The sequence below is a fragment of the Antrostomus carolinensis genome, unplaced genomic scaffold (assembly GCF_000700745.2).
Source record: "Antrostomus carolinensis isolate BGI_N321 unplaced genomic scaffold, ASM70074v2 scaffold17128, whole genome shotgun sequence".
In the NCBI taxonomy this organism is placed as follows: domain Eukaryota; kingdom Metazoa; phylum Chordata; class Aves; order Caprimulgiformes; family Caprimulgidae; genus Antrostomus; species Antrostomus carolinensis.
This window is the reverse complement of record NW_010335147.1, coordinates 1-24,515: the sequence shown is the minus strand read 5'-3', so window position 1 is coordinate 24,515 and position 24,515 is coordinate 1. Positions and strand designations below refer to the sequence as shown.

General features: G+C 50.6%; 1 protein-coding gene across 2 annotated transcripts; it reads right to left on the bottom strand.

The window, feature by feature from the left end:
* Positions 1–4,331: 4,331 nt before the first annotated feature.
* FAM163B (family with sequence similarity 163 member B) lies at positions 4,332–24,500 on the bottom strand. 2 transcript variants are annotated; one of them, XM_010174449.1, is made up of 3 exons: positions 24,421–24,500; positions 4,891–5,006; positions 4,332–4,721 (listed from the first exon to the last, which is right to left on the bottom strand). In XM_010174449.1, exons 2-3 carry the CDS (start codon positions 4,981–4,983, stop codon positions 4,332–4,334), a joined length of 483 nt encoding a protein of 160 aa, XP_010172751.1. In that variant the 5' UTR covers positions 4,984–5,006; positions 24,421–24,500. The 2 variants fall into 2 exon arrangements, with proteins under 2 accessions (XP_010172751.1, XP_028942439.1); XM_029086606.1 differs by lacking the exon at positions 24,421–24,500 and having other exon boundaries at positions 4,891–5,014.
* Between the last annotated feature and the right edge of the window lie 15 nt (positions 24,501–24,515).

Sequence of the window (24,515 nt, the reverse complement as noted above, 5' to 3'; positions counted from 1 at the left end):
CTGACCTTGATAAAAGGGAACTTTGGAGACCTGACTCAGGTGCTGCTTCTGTGTGATTCCAGCTAATGTCTAGGAAGTTTTGTCTGTGCCATTATTTTAATGATTTTTTGGTCTCCAAATGTCCTGTGGGATTTGTAACTATCTCGTTATCTGATTCATCTGCTGGCTCAAAGCCCCTGTGATCTTTAACGAGCATGCGGATCTAATTCTTTAATAGGATTTGGGAATAAGGATGGTGTGGGAGAAAAGCATTAAAATGGGAGACAGATTTTGGGCTGGCTCTTGGCTCAGCTCCTGCACTGCTTGGGTGCTCTTGGCTGACAGCTCCGTAGGGTCCAGGACGTGGCACCATGCTTGTGAGGTGCCTTGGGGACCCCTTGTAGCAAGCTGCCTGCCCTAGAAGCAGCCTGCTTTCATGCATCCTATGGATTTTAAGAAAAAAAAAAAAAAATATATATATATATAACTCTAAATCCTATGGGTTTGAAGCAAAATATTGCTCCCAAGGGAGCTGGGAGAGTGTTGAAGCAGTCTCTGGTCTTGGCTTGGGGCAGCTCAGTGCCAGTCCTCCCTTGGTGGCTCCAGCAATCCCGGGGCAGCTCTGTTTCAGGGGGAAAAGCTCGAGCTTCAGGGCTGGGACCAAATGAGACTCCCCAAGCCAGGTGTGAAGAAATGGGTCGACCTTCTTGTGCCTTTGCTTAGGTTGGCAATGATATTTATGGAGAAGCTCTATGGTGTTTTCTAGGGGATGCTCTGCCAGATATGGCCTCAAGTTGTGCCAAGGGCAGTTGAGATTGGATGTGGGGAAGAATTTCTTTCCTGAAAGGGTTCTTACTTGTCAGTGTTGGGTTCATGATTGGACTCGATGATCTTAAAGGTCTTTTCCAATCGAGGCCATTCTGAGATTCTGTGATATCAGGGAGGTGACAGTCGCAGACAGGTGATCTGTTGCACAGCCTGTGATGTTTAGGGCTGGCTGTGCACATGGGAAAAACGAGCTCATGAACTTGCAACAGTTTATTTTTAATTTTCCATATCGATTCCTTTTCCTTTCTCTCCCCAAGACGACAGCTGCCAGGACCAGGCAGGAACCAACTGCGCTTTGGCCATCAAAGTCAACTTGTGCAGCCACTGGTACTACAGCAAAGCCTGCTGCCGCTCCTGCCGCGCACCCCACTCCTAGTGCCCGGCAGCACCCGCCGCCTCCCATAGCGAGGGCTCTGTATACCATTTAGTAAGCGCTACACATCCCACAGAGTGGTGTTAAGGATGCTTTTGGATTTTTATTTTTTTTTTTCTTTCCCTCACCGATGCAGAACTGCTATCCTTGTCCCTCTCCCAGATAGAGGAACAGTGCTGGCACGGCTCGGTCGCAAAGCCGTTACCGCTGTACATTGGTAGCCCCCGTTATCAGAGCTGTATATAGAGTCGTGTATATTTGATTCCCCCAAACTGCAGATGCATGCACGTGTTCCACAAGATCCTGTCCTTTGGTTTCTTTCCTTTATGCAAGTTTGGGGTTGACGAGGGGAAGGCGTGAACTCTGTCAAATACAAGTTTCCCTTTGCAAAGGGGGTTAGTTAATTTAGCCCCAACACCTGCGTGCTCTTGTTAGCTGCGTTTAACCTGGTGGGAAGCTGATTTTTGTTTGCTAAATGAACTCAAGCCCAAGCCCTTTTTTTGTAATATGTAGGTGTATACTTTTTCAGAGGATTTTATCTTATAATCGAATGTTAGTTCCATAGTCCTTACAACCTCCCCCATAATGCTGACATATTGTATATAACATGGAAACATAACTGCACTTTATATTACAAGAAAAAGACATTCTCTTTTTTAATATATTTGTTTACAGACAGTGAACTTTATCCATATAATCATTAATTTGTACTCATATGTATATTTCAATAAAGTTGTCATATTTATGGTGGTATCTTGTTTTATTCTCATTTGTAGTGGGTGTTCTGTATGCTGGGAACACTGGTGTCAGGGCTACCAAGATGCTGGTGCCTGGGGTGGGCAGCAGAGCAGCTCTAAGTCAGGGAACTATGGCTGCTCAGACAGTGACCCAAGGAAAGGTCCTGGCAGTGGGGGAGCTGGGGATTTTGGGATGGGATCTCTGGGATTATGCGTGTGCCTTTAGGAAATGTAACCCTGAAGCTTCTCAGGGGTTTGCAAGGAAAGAGGTTTGATACAGTGCCAGCAAGAAAAGGGCCTTTCCATGCTCCAAAGGGTGGTTATTGCTCTGTGTTTCTGTGGGTATGACTCACCAAAGCTGGACCAGAGGCTCTTTAACATCCCCCTACTTCTGTGTGCACCCCAGTTCTGGCTGCATTGCTCCCCTCAGCAGTAGAGATCTCCTGCACCCAGGTGAAAGCTTTGCAAACCATGCCCTGTGTTTGAAGATGTAGAGACAAAAAGATCAGCCTTAAAACCCATGTCAAAGTAGTTTATTTCTTTTTTTTCTTTTTTTTTTTTTCCCCCCACCCTCTGTTATTCCCCAAGTCCTGTACAACAGATCACCAGGAGAAGGTTAGTGTAAGCCAACCGTTTGCTTAGTTTCCAAGCTACATGGGAAGGAAAAATTAAAAAAAAAAGAAGGGAAGGCTGGCAAGAGAATTACAGTCACAAGAGATAAAAAGAGGAGGGCTCAACACATGGAAACAAACCCCGGTGAGAACTGTACAGAGGAGCGTGGCCGCAGTGGCTGCTGCCCCCTCAGAGCAGAGTCATCGTCCTGCTCCTGGGACACTGCAACGCAGGGACCAAGCTCAGAATATTAAACATGTACGAAACCAAACCCAGCCTCCCCCCCACCCCAAACAGAACCCCCCCAACCCCAAGAGAGTCAAAGATACCAATTTGCAAAGACTGACTTGTACTGCAAAAGATTTCCTGTGGAATTAAAAGCCCTCGCAGTTAAAAGTAAAATATCCAGGTTGTGAGCCGATGGGGGCTGAAGAAACGGCTTTTTTCTTCCCACCACATCTTTAAAAAGCAAAGCTGACCCAGAGCACAGCGCTGGGGCCATCGAGTCTCTTTGCAGCCAGTCCATCCCACCGAGCTCAGCGCCGGGCTTTTACCCTGAATAATGCACAATCCAGGAGCAAAAGGGTATTTTGTCAGACAAACTGTGAGTATTGCAAGGTTGGAGGGGAGGAATGGAGACAGTCAGGAGAAACCAGAGCACGAGTCCCCACACAGGCACCGCTGCAGCGTGCGATTCCTCCTCCCAAACGCTGAATTAACCAAACGGCTCCTTTCCAGGATATTTAGTGCAGATGGACATGCTGGGTGCCTGGCTCCATGTCTGCTGCTCTGCCAGCACAGCCCTGGCTGGATCCAGCACAGTCAGAGGAGCTGGGGCAGAGCTGGTGCCACAGCCCTGGCCAGGTTGCCTGGCCATGGGAAATGGTTCAATTAAAAACGTGAAAGAGGTGGCTTTGCCTAAATCTCAAGTGTTTTGACACATTGCTGGATGGGGAGAAAGTGTCACAGCTTTTTTTTTTTTTTTTTCTAAATAAAAAAAAAATACTGAATGCAGGTAAAAATGTGCATGCAGGGGGGGTGGGCACATACATGGCCACGCTCTTGCTTGCCCAGCCCTCCAAGAGAAGTCATGTATGGCATTATTTGGAACAGGGATGCTTATTATTCAGAGGAGGCGGCTACAGGCATACAGCCAGTTAATACAATAGGTCTGCAAAACACCCCAGCCCAGCTCCATTGGGGGAACCATGGGGCTTCTCTGGGGGCTCCAGGGACAGGCTGTGCACCCACTGGCCCTCCTAACCCTGAGGGGATCACGTCTGTCACCCTGCAATAAATGACCAGCTTGAGGCGCAAGATGGCCATGGGGTGTGCACACTAAGGCCAGGAGCACTCGTGTCCCCATGCCACGGCCCCCGCTGCCCACTGACTTGCAGCACGAACCATTTTGCAGCTAACCCTGTACCCCATTACTTGCTGGTCATCACTCGGCGCTCCAGCTGAATGGCGAGGAGGGGACATTTACTCTGTATAAAAGGATGCACAATATCAAAATCCTCTTTACAAAAGAAAAAAAACCAAACAACCCCACAACGCAGCACTAGAAAACCCTGTGTCCCAACTGCAACCGTCCTCCCTCATGCTCCTCTTTTGGGTTTGTTCTTTTGCTACCCCTTTCTATGGTTATTCAGCATGTCTCTACCTACAGAACGTAGAAATACATTCATTTTCTTTTTCAAAACTCTTCTATGAATTTCAAAAAGTTCTCCCCGCTGTTAAAAGCTCCAGCAGCAGTGGTGAGGTGTGATGTGATGCTCTGGACTGGGCGGGCAGCCATCACCTCACACATCGGTGCTTATGCTGCGACTGCGGGAGAAAGCTTCCCGCATGGCCGAGAGCCGGTTGGGGTTGAGCGCTTGCAGGTTGGCCATGCTCACTGGAAGGTCAAGATCTTCCTGGCTCACTGTCTTGTAGCTTACCCGGTCACCCCCGTTGTGCAGCTCCTCAGGGGGCTCTTGCAGAAAGAAGGTGGGGGGCTCGTACGGAGTGCAGCTGGGGCAGCCGGGCCGGCTCGGTGTTGGTTTCTTGCCGAAAGGTGACGAGGTGTAGAGGGACGGGCCGTTGGTCAGCACTACGTTGCGGTTGCAGTGGAGCGGCGGGATGTGGGAGTGCACGGCAAAGTCAGGCTCCTCCTCATCCTCCTCAGACTCATCCTTCTTGCAGCAGTAGTACTGAAACGGGATGGCCCCATGGGGCCAGGGCTCAGCTGGCATCCCAAACCACCCGCCTCGTCACCGAGGGGCTGCTCCCCCAACCTAGGGGACACTGGGCTGCCCGCAGGGTCCCCTTCCCATCACAGCACCCTTAGGGGCTGCGTTGCCCTCCCCGCCCCAGCCTTACCTGGAGTCTACAGTAGCAGAGGACAGCGATGATACAAAGCAAAATGACAGTCGCTAATATTCCACCTGTGATGACCACAGTCCCGGCTGTCATCCGCCCTCTTCTCCATTAACAGCCTGCAAAAGTGAGTGCACAGGGTGATGGGGTGTGGTGGGGGCCGGGGTGAGGCTGGTGCTGGGCAGCAGGTTCCCAAACCCTCAACTCACCCCTGTTTGCAGGGAGCTAGAAACTGGTAGGGCTCTGCGGGAGATGATGGGCAGGATCAGGCCAGATCCTGGCATGGGCACCTGTGGAAGCCACCAAGGAGTGCCCATCCCTCCCTTAAATGCCACCATGCAGGTGAAGTGGGATAAAAAAATGCTTCATGCAGTGGGTTAGAGATGTAGTGAGCAGCAGCTCTGGGGTCATGCTGGGCTGTTCTGCATGTGGGAGGGGGGACCCAAGGGAAACAAAAGTTTCTGCCCAGTGCCTGTGGCACTCAGAGCACCCTCTTGGCTCCTGCCTGGTGTCTGAGAGCTTCAGTGATGGGAGAAGGAGCTTTGCAGTAAGGATTTCTGAGCTTCACAGATTTTTCTCTGAGCCTATAATCCATTTACCTCATGAAAACAATGTGGTATTTTAATCTGGAATAACTGGAGCTGCTAAGTGTGCCTTTAACGACTGCAGGGACAGGCACTCTCCCCTCCCTGAGCAGCAAGCAGGAGTATGGGATGTGTCTGCCCACATCGGGCAACACCAAGCTCCTCACCTTCACCATGGCTGAGCCACAGCGTTGGGGGCTGTGGGACACCCCAGGACAATGCTTCCAACAGCCTCGGGTGAGCTGTTCATTCCCACCACAGCAAACATTGCCACTGGGACCAAGCATCCTGGACATCACAGAGATGCTGTGGCTCAGATTTGTCCCACACTTGTGTTTTTGGGTACCACCAGCATCCTACTCTCCCCAGCATGTCCCTTAAAGGAACCTGAGTGCTGACACTGAACTGGTAGCAGTGGGAGGTCCCTGCTTCTGGCGCTGCTAGGCTCACCCAGAAGGCAGACGTTGAGCATCAAGCACAAGGCACAAGCTCTGCGACACCAGCACAAGTCTTGCTCTGAGCATCCCTGCCCTGAGAGCTCATGGGGTGGCTTGACCTTCCCTCCAGCCCACGCAAAATAAGCCCAAGCTCTTTGCCACAAAAAGGGGCTGGGGTGACACATACCTGCCCGCACACACCTGCCAGCAGCTCTGCAGAGAGTGGCACCATCACCACCATCACTCTGCAGCTAAAGCCTCAGCAGCCCTTTAGTGCTGCAAGCATCAGGCTGGGAGCAGAACAAATATAAATTATGAGAGAAATCGTACCCTGACCACCTACTTTACAAGTGCTTTAACAAAGCTGGCCTCCAGCTCACACTATCAGGTTAAAACAAAAAAAACCAGCCACCCCAGCCCCAAATTACTTCAGCACCCGAGGAAAAGCAACTGTATCTGTCAGGGATTTAACCCGCTTCCAAAGAAAATAAATCTGTGGCATATTTTCAGGCGCTTAATGTCCTGCTAAAGTTGGGCAAGTGCTGAATGGCTAAAGCAGTATCACATTTTATGTTGCTGCTGAGCAGTGCTCTAGGAGGGAAAGTAATTTATAACGATGTCTGAACACCTTCTCGCACCGCGCAGCCATGGGGCAAGCGCCGGGCCAAAATCTTGCTCTTGTTCCTTGAGCAAAATACTCTGAGGCGGCTCGAGGAAGAGGAGCAGACTCAGGGGAAAGTTTTGCAAAAAAAAATGCATTAGTGCATTAGTGCACCCCTCCCACGCAGCCCAGAGAGGGGTGTGCAAGGACCTGGCTTGGGGGTGGCCAGGCTCAGCCCTGCAGCTCCTCAGGGATGGGCGCTGCACCCATCAGAGAGGATCAGCATCTTAGCAAGCTCCTTGCCAGCCCAAGAGGAAAGGTGGCAGGCAGGGCCCAGGCAGGGAGGGCAACCCAGCTTCCTCACTTGTAAATTAAACAGCCACCTAACCCAGTGGGACAGCAAGGGTGACACAGAGCCAATTTTCACAGTTTCTGTCCAGCCATGGTCAGCCAGACGTGGTATCACAGCCACCGCTCCATCCAGAACAAGACCATTTGCATTTTGCTCTTTTTTCCTCCCCTAACATATTTGTCTGATTAAAGCTGCGTACCTGGAAGCGTTAAACTCTCCAGTGTGCAAAGGGGGAGGAAAGCAGAGCATGTGGAGGCCCATAAGCAGAACAATTCCTGTCTAGACCTCCGTTATACATTTGTTCCTAATTTCACACTCCACAGGCTCCCAGATTCATATATTTAGTAATAAATATCCTGGTAAAAGGAAGGACTTTGCAGCTCCACTGTGGTCTTGGAGAAAGCATGCAGGAGCCCTGGTATTAGGAACGCAGGTACCGAGAGACACGGTCCCAGCAGACAGTTGCTGGGCTCTTTTCTCACCCCTCAAGCTAATGAGGATGCCTGACCCCCCCAGCCCCTCTGCCCGTCCAAATCCAGCCCCCAGCACATCCTCCATCTCTGCCAGACAGCAGAGAAGGGGCTGTGGGGGGATGTTAACTCCAAACAGGCTGTTTGCCCACAGCCCAGGAGCCCTTTGTGATAGGAAAGTTGCTCCCAGAGCCATGGGGGTGACAGGGGATGGTGCCTCTTGAGGTCACTGCAGGCAGACGGGAGGTTGGGTGCAATGCTCCCCCCTTCCCAGGCACCCTGCTTTACTTTTCCAGCACACAAAAGACAGGTTGTACTGCAACAAACCAAAGACATATCACTCTCTGGTGGCTACAGGCTGCTCCTGATGAGCTGTGTGGTTTTCACAGAATCCCAGAATGGCCTCAATTGGAAAAGCCCTTTAAGATCATGGAGTCCAATCATTCACCCAACACTGACAAGTCTCCAACTAAACCACATCCCTCAGCACTATGTCTACACGACTCTTCAATCCCTCCAGGGATGGGGACTCCAACCACTGCCGTAGGCAACACCTTCCAATGCCTCAGAACCCTTTCAGCAAAGAAATTCTTCCTCACATCCAATCTCAACTGCCCTTGGCTATGGTGGCACTATCCCTGCAGCAGCTGGGAAGTTCCAGGGTGCAAGAAGATGGCCTTTACCATTCCTTGCAGCCTAGAAAACACACAAGCAGAGCTTCCATCACCTCCAGCCCTGGACCAGCAGCTCCATGCCTCACTTCTGCCATTGTTAAGGATGTGGGCTTTCAGGTCACATTGCTCAACAGGAGACAGGTCTGTGTCAGCCTCTGCTCCCCACTTCGCTTGGGCATTGCCACAAGGGACTGATGGACCTTCCCAACATGCTTGCAACCCAAGCCAGGGGGCCAGAGGGGGGTCGGGAGAAGCTTCCCATGAGCAACAGAGAAGGGGACTGCACTGAATTGCACTCAACAAGGCAGAAAGGAGAAGGAGGGGATGAGAAATCATCCCAAGTCACCCCACATTGCCCCCCAGCATCTTCAATGTGGCCCCTGGACCACCAAGGGTGCCCAGTGTGGGGAGAGGCTGCTCACAGCTGCACCTTGCTCCTAGGCTGAGACTGGCTGTGCAACTAGTGCCTCTCTGGAGCCTGCATGGGAGGAAGGCTTCAGAGCAGCTGGCAAGGCTGAGGTCAGCCCATCCCAGGACTCCAGCTAACACCCAGCTAACCATGGCTCTGAAATGCTGAGCTCCAGGTGCTGGAGCACTCCAGCCATGGCTAGGTCCTGTGGACTGGCCTGAACCTGCCTGCTAAAGCTGTGGGAGAAGGAGACCTGGGGACTGCTAAGGAGACCACTCCAAAGTTTCTTTAAGAGACCCTCAAGTGCCCAGTTAAGCCAGCTTCTAGGATATGCAGGTGTTAAGAAAAATCTTCAGGCTAGACCTTTAAATGAATGGGGCTTTCACCCACCCCATCCCATCCCATGCCTACTCCCATCACCATGGCAATACAGTCACCCCAAAGCCTTTTGCACTAGCTAGAAGTGCCGTCATGCCAATAACCAAAAAAAGGAAACCTGGTCCCCCTGAAACTGTGCCTGCACAAAGAGACCATGTCTTACCTGCAAAGAGCTGCAGCCCACAGTTTGTCCCACTGTGGCACTGCCTGCATACCCCAGCAGCCCTGGAACCTACTTCCTCTGCAGCCAGAAGCAGCACAGCCCTCTATTTAACAAGGAAGTTGGGAATTTCTCTGATTCACCTGACTCCAGAGGCTGGAGATTTAAACAAAATAGTCAAACAAGGTACAAAACAACACCTGGCAGCACAGACGTGAGTGCTGGTAGAATTGCTCACACCTGGTACCCCAGCACGGGAACAGGCAGGAGCTTGGACTCCAACTATAATAAACACACAGGAATAAACACACAGCCAGAAACACCCCACGCTCGAGGGACACTTGGCTCAAACCTTTTGCATGAGACCTCTGGCTTCTGTCCCAGCCGTTCTGCTGATCACTATGGTGGTCTTGTGTGAAGAAGGGAGTGGGAATCAGCTCTGTCCTGAGCTTCCAAATGGCCAAGATGGAAAAAGGAGAGAAAGAAGGAAAAAAAAATCCTACCCCACCCTTCCCAGGGCGCGGAGGAGGCCAGCACCATGTCCTGAAGTAACACCATCTTGGCGCTGCTCTGCACTAGTGCATCCCTGGCAGTGCTGTCTGCTTGGATGAATTGTTTCTGCACCAAGCCCTGCTGCCGTGTGTCCTCCCCCACCCGAGAAGGGCCTCTGAGGGGGGAGTGACCTTGCACATCAGCACAGCCCCCCGGGCAGGGTCCCCATGCTGCCGGCACTGACCCTCCTCTGAGCATCACGAGCAACAGCTGGTGGTGGGTCAGCTTGTTTGGGTCCCTCTGGGGAGAAGACCCAAGGGAGGGACCTCAACTGGGAGGACGTTCAGGTTGGGAAGATTAAGTCCTATGTGGAAACTGGGGGTTAAGCAGCTGTGTATGAGGGGAGCACAAGTCTGACTCTCTGTGGTGGGTTCTGTGGGTCTTGTCCTGAGTGGGCAATGAGGCCATTTCCCAGCTCATCCATGCACAACGAACCCTGATGCTCATACTTCTGACCAAGCCACACTCCAGAGGAAAGGAAAAGAGCTCAGCAACAGGCCAGGGAAATGGGAGAGCACATGAGTGATGCCAGCTGTCCAAGATGCTGCTTCCCGGAGCTGCTGGGTCTTGCTCCTGCTGCTGCTTTCCACCCTGGACCTGGTGCAGGCAGGGTCCCACTCGGGAACCAGGACCTTGGCCCAGAGTAACAAGAAATCCCACTATAACAAACTGTCCGGGGCAGAGGACACTGGATCTGAGTCCTCGATGCTGCCAAGTTTCAGGGTGAGCTTGGCTTTACATTCTCCTGTTACCCCTTTAGTGCCACCAAAATGCCACAGCTCTGCCCAAGGGTCAAGCCCAGAGAGCATCAGCATGGAGGAAAGCCAGCAGGAAAGTCCAGCCAGCAGCCACCAGCCTGGGAGGTGGGAAAGCAGCAAATAAGTTAGAAACCAAAACCAGTTTGGTGGCAAATACAGCCTTATTTCTGCATTTCCCCCAGTTCCTGTAATCCTACCCAGTCAATGAATAAGAGCTGGGCTGCTAGGAACAGCCAGGCAGCGTGCCAGCAGAAGACTTTGCATTTACAGAGCCAGCGGACAGGGCAGCTGCCAGAAACACAGGCGGAGAACGTGGCTTTCCATACAAAAAACACTTTAAGCAGGCGGCCAGCATCACTTTTGTTTGCTTTCTCTCTCTTCCTCCCGATGGCAGCTCTCCTGGCCTGGGGGCTGATGCTCTGCTGAACAGCAGGGATTTAAACAGCCAGGTTCAAACCTGGGCAAGTGGGCTGGGGAAGGGATGCAAGGGGGCTTGGTGCCTGCGGACCCTCATCGTGGTCTAGAACTTCCTCACAAGGGGAAGAGGAGGGGCAGGTGCTGATCTCTTCTCTCTGGCCACCAACACCAGGAGCAGAGGAAATGACAGGAAGTCATTCTATGAGCAGAGGGTACTTAACTCCTTGCTTTCCCTTGTTTGGAGAATGCTACTCACTATTTCCCAGGCTCATCCATAGCAGATGGGTCCTCCTGGGTGCTGGAGATGGCTCAGAGATCCCAGCAGCCCCATCCTCCCATCTGCACCCACTGGGACTGTACTCACCCCAGTCTCTGCTCCATACTGGCCCTTTGCAGAATGGCTCTTGCCCTCAGGAGGTACTTTCCCTACCCTGGGGAAAATGGGGTTTTGCACCACTATTAAGAGTCCCTGGAATAAGAAGGATTTTTGGAATTGAGTCTATGGCACATTGGAGATGCCGGGGGCTTTTAAATGACAAATCAGAACAGGGAGCAAAACATTTCACACCCACCTGAAACTGCACAGCCCCTTATGGTGGCCTTAGAGCCATCACCTGGGCTGAAGTCAATCACAGAGATCATCAACCCCCTTACAGAGGTAACTCACAGCCAACACTTCAGCGAAGCTGGCAGTGACCCCTCCAGCTTCTCCCCCACTAACATATCCCCAGCCCTCCTGCCCACCGGGACAAACCCTGATACTTCAGCTCCCACTGATGTCCAGACCAGAAACAATACATTTCAAAGACAATCTTTACAGAGTGCCTGATAAATTATTCAGCAGATAGGACATTGCTGGGATAGTGCTGCGCTCTGCAGAACAGGATCCCGGCCACCTCCAGGCTCCCATGCTTCCTGGGGCAGGGCTGGGATGGCATCTTGGGACAGGTTGTGCTGGGGACCAGGGCTCATGGGATGCCTGGGAATGGCTGAGGACAGGAGGACAATGCCATGGCCATGGAAAGGTGATGAGAGCTGAGGTGTGAGTGAGCCATCTCCACCTGCAAGCAGCACCAGCTCAGTGCTCCCTCGTGCTGGTTTTAGTGCCCTGGCAGTGAGAGTTAAGCCAGGAGATACATCAGGCTAATGCAAGATGAGCATCAGGCTGATACAGGGATGTATCCCCTGAATTTGCATCAATCATAACCCATGATAAACCCTTCCAGGGGACTGGAGGGGCTGGAGACTGTTCCTCTTTGTGCCCATTCTCAGCTCAGCCCTTTACAACTGGAAACATTCTCTGAGCAGTGCCAATGGTTAGCTGAGATGGGGAACAGAGATGATCAAATGCCACAGTGACCTTCTATCTGCTACTATCATCTGATACAAAAAAACAATATTATATATAATTAAAAACCAGAATTCTATAGTCCAAAGTGTTTTGTTAAATATTGCATGGCAGCCTAAAAACTCCTAGAAAAGCCACTGCTTTTCTGACACATTGTGGCAGTTTTTTCCACACGCTGAGGACACACTGTATTTGTACCCCTGTGGGTGTCCCTGCCAGCAGTGGCACTGCCAGAGCAGCCAGGCTGTGCTGCAGGAGAGCAGCTCATCACCTACTACACCCAGCAAAGGGAGCCCAGGCTATTCAGAAACACATCACACAGCCACAAGCACTCCAAATTTCAGGTTTTCCTGAAGATTAAAGAAAGCAGAAGTTCACTGGACAATTAGGGATCTCCTTCCACCAATTACCTGCTATTAGTTTTTAAAACAGAGACTGGCACTTAGTGAGCCATCTGAATTTTCAGCACACTTAAGCAGGCTGCCTTCAAAGCGCATCGATCTAGGGGATGCCTGCCCCAGCAGCACCTGAGAGGGAATACGTGCTCTGCAATAATGAGGCAATAATGTCATTTAATACAAGCAAATCACACCTAATGAAAAATAATATTTGCACAGTTCGTCAAAGCGGCATTGAGGCTCACTAAGCACAACTCCAGGCAGGAATTTAAATGACTGCAAGTGCTAAACAGAGTGCAGCTGTGCTGCTAGGGAAGGACAGGGGGAAAATGCTGAATCACCTGGACCGTGTGTGCACTGCCCCTGGGAACGTGCCCTTCCAGTGCCCCTGGGGCCATCATGAAGGTGCTGCTGTCCTCATCCCAAAGGGACAAGCGAAGGAGTCTGCAGACACATCAGCATCACCTGGAATAAAGCAGGGTACATTCACCCTGCTCTGCCCTTCTGACCTTCCGTAAACTGTGCAGCCACATCCTAAAAAGCATCAATAGATGCTATCGACATCGGTAGGGATGTAGTGACATCGATAAGATGCTGGCAACATCAGTAGGGATGCTATTGGTATCAATAGGGATGCTAGCAACATCGATAGGGAAGCTATTGGTATCGATAAAGACGCTAGTGATGTTGATAGGGATGCTGTTGACATCAATAGGGATGCTATCAGTATCAATAGGGATACTATTGGTGTCGATAGGGATGCCGGTGACTCAGCACTGCCCAGCAGTGCATCCCTGCATACCAGTCTTATGCTGGCATCAGTCCAGGAGAGGTAAACCCAAAAACCAGGCCCAAAGTAGCAACTGGTACAGACATGATGGACTCACTTCCAGGTGGGCTCACAGCCAGATGAACTCTATCAGGATTTGAGAGCTGCTGTCAAACCACAACAGAGGGTTTTACCCTCCCCTGTCCCACCTTTCATTGCCCAAAACATCACACTCCAGTGAAGTTCCAGAAATTATTTCCATACATCAGCTGGAGAGCAGGCTGTAATCCCAACACACATAAGCAGCCTAAACTCCATAAAAAAGAAGAAAGAAAGAAAGACAGGCTGTCTTTTCACCCTGCATCATTTGATTGCAGGAGGGGGACCAGCACCCCTCTATCCTTGCCCCCCCACCCAAGCTGTGGGTGGGTGGCTGATGGCAAGTGACACCTCTGGCAGCCCCACACTGTCCCCCCAGCACCCCGCTGTCACACGCTGCTTTCTGAGCTGCCCTGGGCTCCGACTCTCCATGCAGCCTGCTTATTCCTCATCAGTCCCCGCTCCTCTGCCCTTGTGACCTGAAGTCTCTGCAGCATGACCTGGGTCTGTGCTTCCAACTCCTGCTGCTCCGTGACACTGGGTGACTCCCTGGGTGCTGGCTGTGGCCACTCAACATCTCCCAAGGATGAGCTCTTGGAGCTGCCTGAACAACCATTCAGGCACCTGCAGCCTCATCTGGGATCTCCAAAGAAATAAATGTTCCTGCCTTTAAAAAAAAAAAAAAAGGAAAAAAAGAAAAAAATAATCACAAAAAAGGGTAGGGAGTTTCCATAGCTACAGCTTTACATTGCTCTGGCAAAGGCTCAGGTTCAACCCATGGAACGAGAAGCAAGCAGAGTGTTTTTCCCACTCCAGCCCAGCAAGGTAGCATGGTGCATGAATAAAGAAGTGGAGAGAGGGAGCTCAGGGATTTTTGGAAATAATGCATAAATGGGAGGCTGTTGCTAGCACTGACCTGCCTTGCCTGACCCATTGGGATGGGGCACGAGTTGCATTTGCAGGTGGGGAGGGACAGAGCCCTGACAGCCGCCCTCTTGTCAGCCCAGCGACCACAGTGTGCACCTTTGTGCTGCTTGACATGGTCAGAGACCAAAACCTGCTTCATTTAAATCATGGTCTGCATGGTGCTCCAAGGGCAGGACTTCCAGAGGGACGAGGAGCTGGCACAAGTGGTGAATCTGCAGAGACTGAGAGCTGCTGCCAGTGCAGAGTCCACGGGACCTGGAGACGTGGGGCTTCCCTGGCTTCGCGTCGCTGCCTTATGCAATGCAATGTCCTGCACCTCGGGCCGGTGTCAGCTCATGGGGAAGGACATGCAGTTTTGCAAACCGCTCTGATCATGAACAAGAGAGCGATGGGTTTCTTCATTGCTTGTGACTAGGAGTTTTCCTACAGGCAGTAAAATCTCCTTATGTTATCCTTTTTAATCAGGATTTATCAGTGCTGTATCAGAGGAATTAATACAGACTGTCTGAGAGGGTAATTTTCAGATACCTGGCAACTTACACTGAACCAGTTCCAGTAAATTTTCCTTTTTTCCTCACCTTAATTCTGTTACAGCTTTTCCTGGGAGATGAGAGAGGGAAAGATTTAACTCAGAAGAAAAAAAAAAAACACACAACAACAAAATCATAAGCAAAAAAGCGGAAAAGATAAAGTAATTCATCCAGCTCAGCTGAAAACTGTCATTAGGCAAATAAAGAAATGGAGAAAACCTTCACACAAATCACTCTGCTCAAAACCATGTGGGCTGAAAAGAGCTGCTGGGATCAAATGTTTGAAATATCGACTTGTTCCCAGGGACAGCATCTTTCAGAAATCAAAACACACGTGATGGATCTTCTTGCCTAGCATCAGCATCAGGACAACGCAACCCCTGTCTTTGAAATGACTCCCTGATGCGAGAGAGGCCCTTGAGAGCAATGCAGTGCTTCCTGCTCTCCACACACACGCTCTCCCATCTTCTCACCAACCCCAGCAGCCAAAGCAATGGTACCACCAGCACCAAATGGCACGGGAAACCGAGTGCTCCCATCACACTTCTGCTGGCGTTTGATGCTTGCACGCGTTAGGCTCTGCGCTCCCCAGCTCATCGTCTCTGCAGCAGATCAGTGCCGGCATCTTCCCCAGCAGTTTCTGCCTTCCATGCTTAAACGATGCCCAACTTGCAGCCTGGAAAATGGCAAGTATCTGCTCTTTGAAAGCCAAGCTTTAGACCAGTGCTCTGGATCACCCCTGAGCATTGGAGCCCTTCCTTGGCTTTGTGGAAGGGCGGAGGGGCTGGGGTACTGACAGCAGCTGTGCTTGCTGTGGGGTGGGCTCTGCTGTTCTCCTGGCTTTTAGCCGGGACAGAGCTGGTTTCTTTTTAGTAGCTAGAACAGTGTTTGGTTTCAGCTGGGATTTGTTATGGGAAGATAAACTGCTAACGTACCAATATTTGCATTTTTGCCACTGGAATTGAAGGATAATTGCCTCGATTGGAAAATACCTTTAAGATCATTGAGTCCAATCATCAACTCAACACTGACAAGTCCCCAACTAACCCATGTCCCTCAGCACTATGTCTACATGATCATATCAAACAAAGCACTTTTTCTTTTCAAGTTCCGGCACATATTCTCATCTGTATTCATTTTTCAAAATCTTCTCTTTTTGAGCAAAATGCAAGCACTGGCTCCAGCAGCAGTGTGCCAGTGTTACGCATTTCTGAGGCTGGGCAACTTGAATCCTCTCCAGTCAACAGTACTGCCATAAGCCAGCGATTGTCACGCTTTCTATTTACTACCAATCAAGTCAGACAGTATTTTAAAGACCATCCCTTTGTCTGCCAATTCCAACATTCAACAATACAATGTAATATTTACAAAGGTATCCAGAAAGCAAGCAAGGTCAGTGCTTGTTTTCTCACTAACCGGTATCACAGTCTTGTGTTTTCTATGACCTGTGTTGTTTTATTTAAAAGTACAACAAAAACAAAGATGTGATGCCAGAAGCGCAAGGGAAAATATGTGCAACCAAGAAAACCCCACTTTCTGTGGGCTGAATCTGCTCCCACGAGCTAGCGTGAGAGTCAGGAATAACTCTTGAGAAGTCAGTAACACTAAACTGCTGCAAATCAGAAAAAAAGTAAGCTGGAACTGTCTAATAATAATTGCATAAATATTATGCTTGTCATTATCTCAGGGGGATATGCCTGCTCACGGGATGTCACATCCAGCACAGGCCTCCTCTGCAAAGAGCAGCGGGGATCATCCCACTCGGATGAAGCAGCCGTGAAGACGTGGCAGCACCCAGGGTGAAATCCCAGCTGCAGCTCAGCCTGTCCCGCTCCTCTGCTCGGCAGCACCCTGAACCGCACGCGCCTTCGGCACTTCTTACAGCCCAGAATTAGGTATGGGGGTTTGATATTCCCCAGGTGCCAAACACCCCGAGAGCTTCTGCCGGAGCTGGAGCCAGCTCAGCAGTGCCAGCACCTGGAGCTGCTTCTCCAGGTACGTCTTTGGCTCTGGGACAATCAGTAAGAAAACGGCTTTGGTGACAGCAGGATTGAGAGGTCACCTGGGAGGGGCTTGAGAAACACCTTTCGAGCACTTCAATGCATTTGGGTAGGAAAGGGAGCCTGGCCGTGCTCTCTGCCAGGGTCACGCTTTCAGCAGAGCTGTGGCCATGGGCAGTGGCCAAACCACCCAGCTCTCTGCCTGTTCCAAGGAAAGGAGACGCAAAGGAAACCCACAGGACAGACGTACATCTGAATTATCCTCCCAGCCCCTCCTTTGTGTCATATAACAATAAACCCACAAAATTCACCTAACAGCAAACCCAAATCAACACTTATTATCCATCTCCTCCCAACTCCATTCCCACTCTTCCAGCATGGCTATTTTTCCCCAGATCCCATCGCTAATCTTGCCAGGGCTTAGCTACCCAGCAGGTGACACCAATCAAACCAAGACACCTCCTTTTCCTTCCACATGAGAGCCTTATAAATTGCATCCCTGTAAATCCCTGTTAGCACCGGCTTGCAGAGCAGAGAGGGAGAGATCCCCAACAGTGAGCCTGTGCATTTCCTTGGCTACCCTCCCGCAGCCAGCACACCCCAGCAGTTGCTCAAAACCGAGCCTCTGGCAGCCTTGATTCTATATTTTCTCCCTAGAGAGAGAGTTTAGCTTGGATTGCCACAAAAGCCATCACGTCTTGCTATGTAACGCACGTATATTGTGTTGAGTAAAGAGTGACAACGTGCACGCTGTCGTTCTGCGGATGCTTCCTCCAGCTGAACTTACAGCAGAGCCAAATTGCAGCAGTTATGTGCATCAAAGGAGAGCTGCTACTGCCTGTCAATCCATTGAAATATTTAAGGTCCGGTGAGGTTTTTCTTAAGCAAACCTCACCTGTACCCTGTAACCCATCCCATGGTGTTGGGCACTCGCTGCTACAGGAGTGTGGAGCAGCAGGGACAGACCCCGTAACGGCAAAAAACCCTGCTGATGGCAGGGGGGTTGGAACTAGATGATCTTTAAGGTCCCTTCCAACCCAAACCATTCTGTGATTCTATGAAAATCAGGAGGAAGAAGGAGCGTTGCTGTCCACAGCAGCACTGCAGGCAGACACCCATTAGGCAGAGCCTCCCAGCACTGCACGAGCTGTCATCTTGAAGGCAGGCAGCAAAAAATAAGAGAGTTAATGGTTTTCCAAAGCTCAGGCAGGAAGATCCATGACAGGGCTTAAAACTAATCCACACTGAGAGCAAAGGGAATCCAGATGTAAACCCCATGGCAGAGCCCAAGCGACTCCCTCTGCTTCAGTGGAGAAGGAAAGACAGATTGAGAGGAGGATTTCTGTACTGGGACTGCACTGTCCCTGCCAGTCACCTCAGAAAATACTCTATTCTTTCCTAGGGAAAAAAAACCCAAACAACCCAGAGGAGAAAAAGTGGAATATTTGAAATAGAAATAAGCAGAGCTATTTGCAGGTAAGTTCTTTTTCTCGCAGTAAATGGATGTTTTAGCAGAGCTGTGATTTGCACGCTGTAAGGCAGCCGCTTTGGGGACACGTCTGGCACTTGGCTGTGAAATCCCTCTGTCTCCAGGCATCTCCCTCATCATCACAGCAAATACCCGCTTCGATGGAGCCCGTGTCTCATCTTTTACAACAAAGTGCAAGACATCTCTCTGCTGTGATCAGTGCTGGTTTATGAGTCTTTGAATCTCAAGACATTTTGATGTTTCAGTTGAAGTGACCTGAGCTGGGAGAGGTCAGGGGAGATGACAACTTCTGAATCTGTCCCCAGAGGGTTTCAAAGCAGCCACATCACCCAGCAATCTGGGTATTTATCTTCCCCCAGGCAGCCAGTTTCCTTTCATTAATGTTGATGTGTTTTCCCCTTTAACCTCGAACAATTTGAACCTCCCAGTGTGTGGACAACCTGGCTTTGAGTGATGCCAGCTCTGCAGGTACGAGTGGAACAGGCAATGCTACAAGAAGCCACTTCTCGCCATTATGGTCCAGCCTAGATTTTCAGGCAGCTGAGAAACAAGGGACCATTCTGCACAGGAAAAAATGAAAACCCCAATGGACTTTTCTTCCCAGTTTGCTAAGAGTCCCCTCTAGCAGAAAGAAAGGAAATCCCAGCTGCGTGGCTCGCCCACCGCTTGCAATTCCCCCAATATAATGAGCTTATGAGCTTCTGCGGCTCAGACTCTTTGATGAACTTGTACCTTGAGAAAAGCCACAGCGTGGCCTCAAAGCCATCCATAAAGCTGGCAGTACAGTAGGCTTTGTCCCCCACCCAGCGAGAAGATCATCTCCTTTATCCCCCACCCAAGAGAGACCTACCAGTCCAGCCTTGGAAGAGACTAAGCTGGAGTTTAGTGGCAATTTTTAAAAAAACACTAGAAGCTCTTTCACCAAAGCCTGTTTTTCAGGCTGGCAGCTTCCAATGGTTATCTCACCACCTCAGTTTTTGTAATTGGTATCTCACGACCGATGGAAGGGCAGGGCTGGAGCACCAGCAGATGGACAGAAGGGAGAAGGCAGATAGGGAGCAGCAAGCTGGGGTGTGTGGGCTCCTCAGAACAGATCTCCACCAGCACTCGCTGCCAGGGCTCCTCTGCAGTGCTGACACAACCTGACAGCAGCACCACATGAGGAAGAGGAGGGCTGGACCCAGAGCCCAGGACAGGACGGTCCCACTGTGGGCAGAGAGCTCTGGCCAGCTCTAGGGCTCCACGGTCACCCCCCGATCTTGCTCACCCCTCTCAGGGAAAATCAGTGGCAAAACAGAAAGTTGTGGGTGACCGCAACATGATTTCCTCTCCATCACGGCTTCTCTGAGGGGCTTGAAATTAACGGAACAGAGAGAATTAATCCTGTTTGCCCGGGGGCCAAGGTAAGAAGCCAGGAGGGATTTCTGCCTGAAGCACATGCAGATGTAAGGCTGGTGTGAGTGACAGTAAGGCTGGTGTGAGTGACAGCAAAGCCACATCTCTTCCCCTCTGCCACATATGAGCAGCATCCTTGTCACCTGGGCGAGGGACGGGGATGATGGCTGGCACTTGGTTTCTGCCAAAAATTCACTCGCCTTTCTTTTTCTTTCTTTTTCTTCTTTTCTAAGGAGGCTATTCACTGAATGGGGACATGATGAATAGAGACGTGGGCTGCAGAGTGTCTCCTGCAGCGGCCTCACTGAGCCCTCCGAGTGCCGCCAGCCCCCCTCTTCCTGTAGAGCTTCCCACCCTCATCTCAGGTGCTCAGAGGCCCTTGCTTTACCCACTGCTAATGACTTTTCTTTTCTATTCAGAGCCTCAGGGAGGACTCTTTCTCTCGACCTCCCTGCTGATGCAAATCCTGCTGCCCTATTATGCTGATTTGAGAGGTTTTTTTTTTGTTGAACTGCTAGTGGTCTCCCCTACATCTGTGCCCCCCGCCCTGCTCTGCCCACAGCCAGATGCACAATTCCTGGGCTTGATCCAACCAGCACTGAAGAAAAAAGAAAAACTCCTCACGTTTTCAGGTTGGATCAGGTCCCCGGCCTGGTGAGGACAGACTGAGACTTGCTTTAGGGTTTCTGGTAACTTTCCTCTGAAATGTCCTTCAGAAAAAGGCAATTATCACAGTGCCATTAAGGCTCTCCCCATTGAGGGGCCAGATAACTCGCTAGGAGTCTTTTGAAATAACCTTTAAACAATAGATCCTGTCTTGTTTACTGAGTGTTTCTGAACTCAACAGTAATGCATCCAGATGTCACCCATGTCTACTGTAGGCCTAACTATTTCTGGAAACACACCAAAGGCAAATTGCTTGGATAATGTCAGATATTGTTGCAGAGAGAATATGACAAGTTTCCATCTCTTTGATAAAAGCTCTGGAGCAGAGAGATGTTTCCCAGGGCAGCAGAGCTGCGTGTACCTTCAGCTCATCCTTTCCTGTAGCTCATGGGCAGGTAGAAGTGGCAGGCACTTTCCAGCTGGGGAGAAAATTAACATTGCTGTCAAGCAAAGCTTGGCAAACTCACAAACTGCCATGCTGGGTGGTGTGTTCCTGCAGGTGGCTTTTGTCTTGCAGGTAAGAGATGGGGAGAGAAGCACTGGAGACAGCGAGGAGGGGCTGAGCTGCCCTCGTGGCCTGGCAAACTTGGGGAAGACGTCTCGGTCCATCTTGCACCCTTATTCTTGCTGAAGCCAAACGTCAGCTCTGACCCATCACAGGTGCTTGTTTCAACAAGCAAGACAAAACTCTGTCTGCAGGGAGAGAGTCAACACAACTCTCCCAGCCCCTGACTCATCTCTTGTCTCCACTCCATGGCCTTGCCAAGAGGAGCACCAGCCCATGCCCAGGGAGATGCCAGCATCTCCTGAGAGCATCCCAGGCTGCAGTTTACACTGCTGCCTGCCCGACTCTACTGAGAAACCCACACTTCCAGCCATGTGGGATGGGGCAAAATCATTGGTGTTTAGATTTTGGTCTAAATCAGCTCCATTCCCATCCCCACTCCATGATGCCTCTGACACAGGCACCTTGAGAACCACACAGCCCATGGAAGCCAGGTCCTCTCTCCAGTGCCCTGACCTGCTATTGATGGGTCACGGCTGTTATTAAGCTTTCCAGGGAGAAATGGGTCCAAGGATGTTTCAAAATGTTATTATGACTTTTAATTTTTGACCTGACCTCTGCCCGGGGCTGTTATCAGGGGGATCGCAGGGCTCACAGGTTCCCAAGGTCCCAGTCTTGTCTGGCTTGGCCTCAGCTGTGATCTGAATGTGGCTGGAAGGTCTGAAGAGCATCCATCACCCGACATATTTGTTATCTCTCTGCTAATCTGCACTGCTGGGATATATGTTTGTGGGGTTTTTTTCTCAGGCAAAGGGTGAACCAATCCTGCCTACTGTAATAAATTAGAGCATGAGGAGAGAAGGAGATAACAGATGACACAAGAAGTGTAAATTAGAATGGGAATGAGTTGCAAGTTCAACCCCAACACCTGTCACCTCTTCTCCATCCCTTCCCTACTCTTCTTCAGTGTTATAAGCTGCGTCACAAACCGGGGCTGCAGGAGCCCTGCCAGCAACAAGCACCTCTTCACTGGCCATGTCCTTATCCATATCCATGACAACACCACAGCGAGGTACGAGAACACGACGAGTGAGAAGGTACCAAGTTATCCCCATTTCTTACCCCGGCACTAACACAGCCAGACACTGTACAGGCAAATAAAAAGGTCTGAGTTCAGTAAATACCTTACCGCTTGGCCAGCTGCAAAACCCCTCACTGGCGCACATGCTGGGCACCAAGGACCCATCCTGACATGCCCAAAGGTCAGTGGCACAGACTTCTTCAGCCTGTGAGGGCGCAGCTAAGCTCTCTGGGTTGCACAGAAATGCTCAAGGGCATTAGGTGCCTTTACCTCTTTCTATCTGGCCCCCAGCAAAACTTTTAAAGGATTCTAAGGGGAGTTCTCAGGTATGGGTAGAAAGGACTTGGGTCAATATGTCACTGACAGTGAGTGGGTCCTCTGTCACTTAGCCACTCCTGAACATGTCCTTCTTAGATTGCAAAGCCTGTGAGAGCAAACCGTCAGGCTTGACCCTCACGTCACCTACATGAGCGTTTGGCGACTGCTGCAGTTGCAATGGAAGAGGATCAGAAGGAGATGTGACAGTTAAACCGATCTACCTGGCTTTGCTGGAAAGCAAGGAGAAACACAGAGGAGATACAAGCAGTAACCACGGTGCTGGTAATGTTCTGCAACTCTTTTGTGCTCAGGTAGGCACAGGTATTTAAGAACTGTCTGTATTTGTAATCTGTGTTCACTGACAGGAAAACAGAAAGGAACAAATGCTGTTTCCTTCCTTCCACCTCACGTCCCCATGTCTTCCATAAGTGAGAACCAATGTACTGATAAACCAACATCAGTCGCTTTACGGGGGATGTCATCGAAGTTCTTTATATCTATTGAGCACCAACACTGTTCCTTAAGAGGTCCTGTCATCGTTCTGCACAGAAATCCTGACAGGCAGAGGAAGGAGGTTACACTTCTAATTACAGCTGCACGGTCTTTAAGGTGTTTGAGATCTCTTTTCACCAACCAACAGCCGTAATGCATCTTTCTGCTCATTTCAGACAAGATGAACATCAACCACAAAAGGCTGCAAACAACCTTCCGTTATTCATGCACCATCGCAACGGAGCAAGAGCCTCGATACAGGTGCGGATAGTGCAGGCACTTAGCCCAGGCAATAATTACTTAAACTATTTTCTTTTAACAGCATTATCGTTTAAATGCTTTCTCAGTGAAGACAAGATACAATGACTAAGAAACGCATCGTTCTGGGTACTTGTGGGGTCACCCAGGAGCACTGTCTGCACTCAAACATTGGGATATCCACCACGTTTCCTAAGATGACAGCCATCCATCATGAAAGATTGAAGCACATGATTTTACCATCTAGCTTTTATGCTCATTTCACTCTTGTTTTAGACTGGAAGACAATCTGTTGAACCTCAAAGTGCAGTCTTCTCTTACTTTTCATTTATTCTGTCAGAAAACTGTCTACCTTAATGAGGATGAGCACACCCCCACTGCCTTCCAAGTTTGGTGATCTGTTATGTCAAACATAAATAATCCTGTCTGAAACCAGTCGATATGGGGAAATTAAAAGCCATCTTCCCTTAGGGGACTTCTCTCTCCCTCCCACAGCCCCCAGAGCCTGCAGACTAACCTACCGAGCAACGTCCATGTGCATCTGAGAGCGCAGACCTAGACGGCTGCTGTATTAACCCAAGAGTGACAAAAACAACCCACAGATAATAGTGCTATCATCTTCCTTGCATGCAACTCGATTCCCCTCCATCCCCATTGCTGTGTGAACTAGCAGGTTGCTTTGCTGCCTAACCTGGGGCTGGGGTGGTCTCTACAAACTCATCTTGATGGAGTGGGGGGTTCCTATGTCCTTCAGGGCCAGGACTCAAGGTAGGAACAAACCCTTGTCCTAGATGCATGGCTCCAGGTGAAATGTCCAGTCAGGTGACCAAGAGAGGCCACTTTCAGCCCCACGCTGAGCATGCAAAGGAGGATGAGCTGTTCCCGGATCAGAGAAGGACACGACCTACACTCCCAGGCAAGCCATGGGATGGGGGCAGCTTTCCCTCCCCACCCCATCCCTGAGAGATGCTTTCATGATCTCCTTCACAGGCATAGCTTTGAAACTAAAGATGCTGTAGGACCAGGGAAAGCCAAACCTGGAGCACCCTGACATTTTTAACCCTGGTTTAAGGTCTTGGGACTTGCCCAGTCCCCCTGAGACAGGTTATTGGGGAGCAGATGCTGTGCAGTTCTCCATGTCCATATTCGCTCTGCCTCCTTCCTCCAAATCCCTTCCCAGCCCCAACTCTGGCAGCCGGGGCTCGTTCCCCCGGGACGCAGGGGTTCAGCGGTGGGTTCCCTGGGAGCAGCGATCCCACCACTGCTGACAGGCAGTTTTGGGACGCACCGGGAGGACGGTATGGGGAGGGTTGGAGGGGAAGAGAGAGAAATAAACAGGAGGAAAGCACCGCAAAAGACCCCAGTGCTGCGGAGGACGGGGAGAAGGAGCCGAGGCGATGTCGGGGCAGGTCCGGCTGGCAGCCCGTGTCCTCTCCCCGCTCCGCCGCCCTGCGCTCCCCGCTTACCTTCCACCGGGGGAATTGTACCGGATCTCTCAGGTGAGGACCGCGTCTCCCGAAATCTCCAGCTGGGAAAGCATCAATGCAAAATTAATAATAAT